General features: G+C 43.8%; 1 protein-coding gene across 1 annotated transcript in view; it reads left to right on the forward strand.

Annotated features, from left to right (window-relative positions):
- LOC308373284 (roundabout homolog 1-like) overlaps window positions 1-10000 on the forward strand; it is a gene marked incomplete at its 5' end in the record, with an annotated part of 175057 nt that overhangs the window by 26265 nt on the left and 138792 nt on the right. Inside the window, one exon of the mRNA XM_080848720.1 lies at window positions 1-62. This exon is cut by the window's left edge and continues 25 nt beyond it. Coding sequence (XP_080704846.1) covers window positions 1-62 — 62 coding nt within the window. The remainder of the gene's footprint in view (window positions 63-10000) is intronic.

Genomic DNA, 10000 nt, shown 5'->3' on the forward strand with positions numbered 1-10000 from the left:
TGAGGTAGCCACGCCCGCAACCACGATGGAGCAGGAGGAGGACAATTCCCCAGGATACACAGGTCTGCTCCATTATTCCCTCCTGTTTGGGCTGCTTACTCACTTATAACCCATGTACCACTGTGCCGTTATGTCGTATATTTCGCGGCTGAAATGTGAATGATCAGCGTTCATACATCTGCCCATAAATCTACAATTACAATAAGCCTTGCTTATATGTGCCCAAATACATAGCAATTGTAGCATAGCATTTTCACACAGATACACATACACACACGCACGCATGCATGCACGCACACACAAACACATAAAACACACATCATATGGATGGTTACAATTGCGTTACATGCATTTTCAAATAACATGAAAGGTCAAACATGACACTGCATAGAACCATATTTGTGATGTTCTACAGAGAGAGAGAGAGAGCGCGAGAGTGCAGTTCATCATATGATTCGAAATGGAGCCTATAAAAGCACTTAACACTCGTGACCAATGATTTCAGCTCCTGCATGGCCTGCCACGTGTGGTATTGTTAGACTGCCTCAGAACTAATGTGTTGGCATTGGCAACCTATCATGATACCCAGATACGTGCCCTTTCCCTGGCATCAACAAATCAACCCAGATCGGTTTGATTTATTCATAAGAAAATTGTGTTTTGTCGTATGACTTCCATGGTGGATAAATGAAGCTGTGTCTCTGTAGTTAGGGAGAATGTGAGTCCTGACCTCTTGGTTAGCACAGGTCCAAGCCCAACACATCTGGAGCTACTGCATGTTTAGGCATGGACCACACTCTGATGTTTTGGGTTGTAGGGAGGTTCGGTTGTGGAGACGTCCCGGGAGAGATCGCGTGTCACTCCCAACTCTGGGAAATGATGCAAATCTGCCCTAGCGCTCTAAGAGAAGCCACCAGGCAGACGCAAAACTGGGCTCATACCCGCTAGGCGGATATCATGTTTGTTTCGCTGCAGTGATCAAGAACAGGCCAAGACAGTGAACTTGACAGATGCTGCTGGCAGTGCAGTCACATACACACACATGCACACTCACACACACATACACACACACACACACACACACACATGCACATACATATACTGAATACACACACACACATACATAAACATATACTGTATACATACACAGACACACACACACAAACGCACTCTCTCACACACACACACACACACACACACACACACACACACACACACACACACACACACACACACACCAGGGGTTCTACAGTGTTCCTCTCCAAAGCCAATGTAACGCAATAAGCTCCAGTGTGTTATTGCTGGAGCCCTGTAGCTTGGGGTAGAAACATTTGCAGGGAAAATAATCCAATTGATAAGACTTTCGTTCCTCTCTCTCTCTCTCTCTCTCTCTCTCTCTCAATCTCTCTCTCTGTCTCTCTCTCTTTCTTGACATCCCCTGTGGCCTTTAGCAGGGACTAACAGGGATCTTCAGTTTGTTCTATTCGTGGAGGAGGCTTGCCTCTTTTCTGGAAGATTCAATTTTGTGCTTCTTAGAACAGGCATTGGAGTCCTTAGAGAGAATGGAGGCGCAGGTTTCTCACCCTGTTTGACTCCGAATTATACAAAGTTGAAGCTCTGTTCAAGGTTGAGATGGAAAATGAGAAGTTTGAAGTTTACGTTTTTATTCCCTTACCCCACAACATCAATACAAGAAGGAAAAGAAAGAGAAATACAGAGGAAAGGAAGGTAGAAGAAGAGGCATGGCGGAAAGAGAAGAGAGAGGGATGAAGAGGAGGAGAGAAGAAGAGACTGAAAACAGGGATGCACCTGTCAGTACAGGAGACATCCTGATAAATAGGAACGTCAGAGAGGCACTCTATTTGTCAATTTGCAAAGACAAGGTGAACAGAGAGGAAGAGAGAGAGAGAGAGAGAGATGAAACAGATGGGATTTCCATCAGCAGACACACACACACACACACACACACACACACACATTCAGTGCTGAACAGAGTGTGTGTCCCTGTTCCATCCCTGTCACATCCCACAGTGTTATCATGCCACTGATCCTGCGAGTCATGTAGCTGTCAGCCCACTCTGGAGATGGATCAGGGAAGATAGAGGAAGGATAGAGGGGTGGTATTAGAGAAAGATACGGGGGGCGGGGGTGCAGGGAATAAGAGGTGCAGGGAATGGGAGGACCAGGTGTAGATGGCAGCATATTGGAGTGCACAGAAACCCATATAACACTCCCAGCCCCATACACACTCACAAACACACACATACACACATACACACATACACATACAAACACCCAACAAAGAGGCCGGAGCTCTAAACCTATTACTTGTGTGAATGACGAGCATGGGATGTGAGTCTCTTCAGAGATCTACGAGTATCTGACCTCTTCAGAGATGCATCCCTGTGCCACAGTGACTCCTCAGGTGTTCACTCTCTCTGGCACCCAGCTTACATACCCCATCACATTCAGCTTTTAATTCCATGTGAAACCTTATCCATAACTTTGATTAAGATATGAGCTCTCAGTGGCCTTTGTTTTCCACTCTTCCTCCCTCTCATCCCTCTCTCTCTTTTCTGTATCTCTTTTTCCCATTTCTCTTTGTGTATGTGTATATAATATATAGTATGTGTGTGTGTGTGTGTGTGTGTGTGTGTGTGTGTGTGTGTGTGTGTGTGTGTGTGTGTGTGTGTGTGTGTGTGTGTGTGTGAGTGTGTGAGTGTGTGAGTGTGTGTGTGTGTGTGTGTGTGTGTGTGTGTGTGTGTGTGTGTGTGGGCAGGCGGCTGGGTGATGGAAAAATGTAGAAAAAAAGACAGAGTCCCTTTTTCACCATTATCCTGATGCGCTTGTGGCGCAAAAGTGATTACTTTGCTGTTTTTATGAAGCGACAGGATTGACTGCTACCACATGGAGGTCACTAACGCTAGACTAGCAGATCTGTTTAAGTGGTTTGTTTTGGTATGCTCCATTACCAGCGACACCCAGGCTTCACCAAACGGGACATTTCTCAGTCCAGGACAACAGAAGCCAGGCATGAACCAGAAGTCACCAGGATAGTATTACCGTCACATGCAATGGGAGTCTATATTCCCACTACTTACAAATGTAAAACCACAGCCAAGTGCAAGAAACAAGACACTCCATACCAACCTACTGTACTAATAAACCAAGAAATCATTCAGTATATTTTTGACTTCACATTCTTCTCTTTAATATTACCAGAACCTCTCTCTGTATAATGTCAAGCAATCCTAAATCCAAAAACACCTTTTTGTCCAAAGTCCCTTCCCAGTCGTCTGCATGCCCACCCTTGTTTCTGTGCGCCATCTGTTGCTGTGTTGACGTTAGAGATGGCCGAGGTATTCGACACCTCCTCACACACATGTAACGTTCCACGGGGCTCCTGAAATGGCAAGCCACAGAAATGTAAGCTACGGCTGCCAACGGGAGGCCTAGGCCTGCACTGTTGCTTGTCTGGAGGGGTCTATGTGTGAGTTTTAGAGGAGTGAGACGCACCTCTGGGTAAGTAACCTCATGGGTGTCCAACCCCCTGTGGTGTGAAGTGCTGATGGCCTTGGTTTCACCCGCACAACAAAACTGTCCTCACAGATTTTACTGTTCTTCATATTATCATAGTATTCATGCCATCTGGAGCTGTGTGTATGTGTGTGTGTGTGAATGAGAGAGAGAGAAAGAGAGAGAGAGAGAGATGTAAGAGAGAGAGAGAGAGAGAGAGGGGGAGGAGAGAGAGAGAGAGAGAGAGAGAGAGAGAGAGAGAGAGAAAGAGTGTGTGTGTATTGGTTTCGCACTCTGTGTTTTGTAGGCTGTGAGCTCCAGTCGGCTCTCTCTCAGAGCAGCCAATCAGATGTGGCACAGCACCAAAGCTCATATGCGCTGACCACAAACTACGACCCCATCCACCATCAAAGGGATAACTGTTGAATTCTTCCTCACGTTAAAATGATTAATGTTCTTCCTTCGTTGGCTTTAATCAGACACAAGTCAACACTAGCCGTTTAAACGAATGCCCTGATGAAAACGGGAACCCTCAGAAGTGGTGCAGAGGTAGCATCGCAATGCGTGGAATTCATCACAGAGAGGAACTACTATAATGGGCTTATGTTCCATCACCTTCAATGTGGGCACCATCTGTCTAAGACAGATATACATCACAACAGCATGTGGCCGGAATTAAATGAAACCTGCCTCTTTTCTACAGGCCTATTTCTGGGCTGTACCATAGGGACAACACACACAAAATCAGCATTGATTGGACTATGGTAAATGGCTTCAGTGGCCCCTGAATAAAGTGAAATTGGATTTCCATCAGCTATCTACAGAGTCTCTTGTTTAATATGCGTAGGATAAACACACACCACTGCCAAGATGAACACAGCATAGGTTCAGAAGGAGAGTCTGGCCGGAGCTATGCCTGAAATACGTGTGAACCTAGGATTGGTATGGGGTGTGTGATGAAAAGGCTTGTCACTTCCATTTGTGGTTAAAGCCCAGGGAACTACTGTAGGAGAACGAGTCAACCAGCCCTAGCTATTAGATTGAAAATGCTTTAATGCTTTCCTGTCCTTCAGAGAAAGAGAGAAAATGCATCCGTGTCTTTAAAGTATCTCTCGATGGCTGAAAGCCCAGGAAGGACCCACTCAAGAAATATGAGGGTGGGGATAACGGACTTCCATTTGTGATAATGCCGAAGCACATCCTAGTAGCCATACAAACGTGTGTGTGTGTGTGTGTGTGTGTGTGTGTGTGTGTGTGTGTGTGTGTGTCATTGGGTGATTTTTCTTCATAATAACAGCAGATGGGTTGTTTCTCGGCTGTTCCTTTGTGATAAGTGAAAAGTGAACATAAAAATGCCTGGGTACTCTAGGAGAAGATTGCTTTTTACACAGCTCAGTGTGGTTTTGTCATCTTTAATGAGGGATGGGTGGAGCAGATGAGCCTTATCCAAGGATTATGGACAATGGGTGGAGATGGGGGGAAAAAGTACAGAAAAATACATGAAGAAATGAAGGAGGTGATTGGTGACATAGGGGAAAAACGCTGTCCCAGATAGAGAGCGAGAGAAAAAGAGGAAACAAAGTGTGAATTATTTGGGGCTGAGACATGTCCCTACAGGTTTTGTGAGCCCCTCAGTTTTTATGTCATGTCTCTGTGGGGATTTGTGTGTTGGTGTTCTCACCGCCACCTTGAGAAGGGATGTTTTCTCATTGGTAACAGACACAGAAAACAGAGGACCAACAAAAACAACAATGAAAAAAGTCATTACTAAAAAGAGAAGAGAGTCTTTGCACTTTCACAGATTTCGGTAGAGTTTGCGTACAAGCGTCTCTGTGCGTCACTGTGCTAGTGGGCACTGGGTCTGGTGTGGCTCCAGCATTGGTTTCACTCTATCTGAAGGCATTCAGCAGAACATTCAGTAGCTCTCTCTCTGGGCAATTAAAGGATCGGAGTCTGGAGTGGGGAGCAGGGCAATGCCCCCCCTCTCTTTTCCCTCTCTCCTTTTCTCTCTATTTTTGAGAAATTCAATTCAATGTTGACATATGGTGGCACTGGGCAGCACAGACGCCAGTCTTGGCTCCAAGCAGAGAGAAAAAAAAAGTGGCATTGAAAGACAAACAGAAAAGAAATTAAAAAGGAAAAAAAGACATGAGCAAAAGATTACTTCTGTGGGCATTATGAGAGTAACCAAACAGATTTCTTGTAGGCCTCTATTTTGGTTAAGCTGGGATGTTGTATAACATCAGGACTAGCTGCAGAGGAAAGCTGGACGCTGCGTGACAGGCCTGTGGGCCTCCATAAACACTCACTTTACAACACTCTCCCCCTACAGTTAAATACTTTAGCAGAACAGCTGAGATGCCGTCCACAGAAAACGCAGCCCTGGAACGAAAATAGTCTGCTTTATTTTGCTCGTGTCTCAGACAGGTTCGGAGGATTTTGGAGAGCCAAGGGAGACTGGCACACTGTGCGTCTTGCTGCTGGGAAGAGGTTTTTTTTTGTTGGTTGTTAAAAGTTGGATTAAATGAGGTTTTGGTCATTTAAGTGAGTCAGAACATTAATATCTGCTGGTCAGCACAATTTATTCTAGAGGTTTTGATTTATGTTGTAATAGAGGTTGTAAGAGTAAGAAAATCATAAAAAGATCAGATATTTTATATTTATTAGATATGTATTTTACATCACACCTATGTCCAAATCTTAGTTATTTGGCATCAAGTGTGCATTGGCTACATATTTTTCAACATGACAGGTTTTACATGGAGTGGGATTTTAAAGTATAGTGCCTTCAATGTCATTACATCCTGGCTTCTTGGAGAGAAGGATACATTTCCTAGTGGCATTCTTTTCTGAACACTCTCACGGGTGGAGACAGTGTTTTAGCTATCAACCAGTAGAGGGAGAGCTTGAGCTAACAAGTGTCGCTCCCCGCGGTTGTACCTCGTAGCCTACCTGTCAGAGCCCAGTTTACTCCCAGCGAAAGGGGGGAAATTGATGATATGGTGGAATGCACGGTTAAACGTTTAAGTCTGATTGTTTACCAGTCATTGTGTGTAGTGAGCAGTAGAATATTTTACTGGTAGGTGGTGGAACTATCATATTTTAATTTGCTGTAATTTATAGAAAAAATAAAGTTGTTGAATATCGTCAACAGGAGCACAACATACTAATTTACAATGAAGTGAATCCCGATTGACACATTGTGGTAGTATCAGACTGGGGTGACACACACAGTTCACATATGATCTGAAACATACTTCTAAGCCCTCCGTTGCTAAGGCACAGTTCGTTTTACTGATGCCATGTTGAGCAGCTAAGTCCTTTTTGAGCAAAAGACGCAAAAAGCCTCACGGGAGACCTTTGCATGAACGTTAGATCATATTAGTATTAGATTTTTTTGTGTTTTTGTGTCGTACGTGAAATGGAGCAGCACCTACTTCCCACAAATCACGAAAGTAGCTTAGCAGACTGAATGTGTTTTTAGAGCATTTTTGCTAGCCTACACTGTGCACGGCTCAAATTAAGTTAAATTAAGTTACTTTATGGCAGATTTGTATGCAGTTATTCTCGATGCTAAACTGTGTAACACTACATTGTGTAATACAATTTCAATTAAAGTAATTTAAACTCAATAAATGTAGTGATAATGATTTCATCAGGAAGTGTGCGTTTTATTTTTTTTTAAATTGGATGCCCCTCCGTAGACAAGACATATATTTTGACATAGACAATATTTCCTCTGTCTGCGTTCAGTGGCTGCGGTGTCGAGGCCGTCGAGCTCGCAACTGGTTAACGGCCCTAGTGGAAAGCCCCATTGTCGGTGCTACTAGAGTGGCGCATACCATTCTGGAAAGCTTGAATGGAGCGCCCTTGTATTCAAATAGATTACCCCCTTGGATGAGGTGAAGGCACTGGGTGCTCGCGTCCGTGGCTCGGGGTAGACTGTTATGAAAAGTGTCCAAAGTCTGTCCATGTTAACTTTATGCTGAAAACAATAGAAGGACTTTCAGAGAAACTGGTTTAAAAGTAGTAGTCTGGAATTGCACGGTAAACCATGCGTACGTCTGCTAATCTGCTAATGCAAGAGGTGGAAGAGAGTTGAAGTACAGCTGCTGTGCGAATTCTTGCGCTCCTGAAATGATTTTAGTTTGTCGCGTGTTATTGTAAGGACTTTGTTTCACACCAAGTAATTTACAGTTGATTATTTTTCCCTCGAGAATTTGAGGTTGATTCGTGCAGTCTGTAGAGGGACTTTCTCTAGCGTATCAAGACTGAGAGCTGGAAGATGCCCTTTCGCATCGGGCATAGAAAGAGGGAAGAAACTGCGTGACTTCGCTCTGGAATTAAATCCTAAGGACTACATCTGAACAGCGCAAACTTCCGTGATTTTCGAAGAAAACAAAACTTACTGATTTTGTTTTTGTATTGCTAAAACTAACTCGCCTAGATTGTCCATCATGACATGAATAACTAGCTTAAACGCTCGTACTTTTTCCAAAACTGTAATTACAGTTGGACACATTGTCAGTGTTCGCCTCGAAGATATCTGACATTTGGACCCTGGATTTGTTTTCAGAGGAGACGTTTTTGACGATTAAAAATAGTTAAACTGCGATCGGAAGCGTTGCCAAGGTCTCCGGAACGATGGTTTTACGCTTCGCCGGAATTTATGTCTTACTTGGATTACTTCACATTTGTACAGGTAGGTGTGCATTTTCCCACTGTATTACATGTTACATGTTTTTGTGGAGATGTTATAAACAATCTTCCCATAAACATATCAGGTTTTATTATACCACTAGAATGCAATGGCAAGTTCCTTACAGCCGTGTGGATTGCTGTGGAGATTATCAGATTGTGAAGATGTCCCACATAGCTGTCTGCTTGTGGCTTTATCACTTTCACGTCTGTTCTTTCCCCCGGCGAGGGAAAAAGCAAAAACGTTGACGGATGTTTACACACGCAAATGTTGCTAACAAGCTATGTAACAGCGGGTACATGCGGAGATGAGATAAGATATTATCATCAGCCGGGAAATCACGAAGTGATTCGTAGATCTCTGCCAGCAGTGGGATGTGTGTCAGTTAGTCTCTTAGAAAAAGAGCAGGAAAAAAAACTTTACAATTTGTTTTCTTCGCGGTATTATTGTTACAAAGCTGAGGGATTTAAAAAGAGTAGTGTTTGTAACGTGAGCTAACTCCAGGGCCCTTAACCCTTAATCACAAAGTGAAGTGTCCCAAATGTTTTTTTTTAAATGAAAATCTCAACATGACGGAAGCGGCGTGGCCTGCATGGAATTGCACATGGAAACATTTATTGCGCTTGACTGTCGTGCCTGAGGTTGTATGGAAATAGGACAGTTTAAACAGTGGTCGTTAAATGACAGAATTACTTAGGGACAACGTTTGCAAACTCTCAGAACTGTGTGAGCTTGCGTGCTTGCATGATCCTCTGTGTTAATGTGTGTGTGTGTGTGTGTGTGTGTGTGTGTGTGTTTATGTAAGTGTACAGTGTTATTCTGTGAGGAAGTCTTTGCAAAGCATCTGCAAAAAGTATCAGCATTCTAAGTAATATGCGTTTGGCTGACTCATAACTCCTGCTGTAAAGGTCCCAGGTGTGTACCTGATGAGCCACTTGTGGCATCACTTTGACCCTCCTGTGAAGTCACGCCAGGGCAATTAAGAACTAGAGATACTCCCATTACAGATTACAGCAGATAAAGAAACTGATATGGCTTGCCTGTTTGTGTGTGTGTGTGTGTGTGTGTGTGTGTGTGTGTGTGTGTGTGTGTGTGTGTGTGTGATAGAGGGAGAGCGCGAGATGACAGCGAGTGCATGTGTCTGGGTAAAGCACTTTGTGTCAACATTAGGACAGGTAGATGAGCTGAGTCATGGCTTTGAGTCATGGTGTAAACTAATGAGCTCACTTTAATCACTGGTGTTAGTTTGAACAGGTGATAGGGTGGACCTGCATATCAGTATTGTCACTTTGATACGGGTTATCAACAGCCAAAGGGTGCCGTGAGGTGCACCTGGGCAATAAGCCAGCTGGAGTGTATGGCTTTAGACAGGCAGGTATAAGGAAACACAAGCACGCACAGAGAGAGAGAGAGAGACTTTCACCTCTTTGTGAGAGTTCTTTGGAATTAACCAGAATTCCAAAGCACATTGAACTCTGGTGACCTGGTTTGTGTATTTCAGTGTTATCATTTAAGATATGTTATTACTGTGTATAATGCAGAAAGTGGTCCATTTTGTGTGTTGGTGTGTGTGTGTGTGTGTGTGTGTGTGTGTGTGTGTTTGTCTTTCTACATGTGTATCTTTCTTGGTTTGTGTTCATAACCTCCTTATCGGTCCTGTAGATAAGAGGGACATTTGAGTAAATGGGCTCCATCCAATTTTGCCGGACTTGCATAACTTCTCCTCAAAGCAATACTTGTCTCCCCTCAAAGGGATTATTTTCAGGTGTCTAACCTAATGGATCT

Source organism: Sprattus sprattus, assembly GCF_963457725.1.
Source record: "Sprattus sprattus genome assembly, chromosome: 1".
Taxonomy (NCBI): domain Eukaryota; kingdom Metazoa; phylum Chordata; class Actinopteri; order Clupeiformes; family Clupeidae; genus Sprattus; species Sprattus sprattus.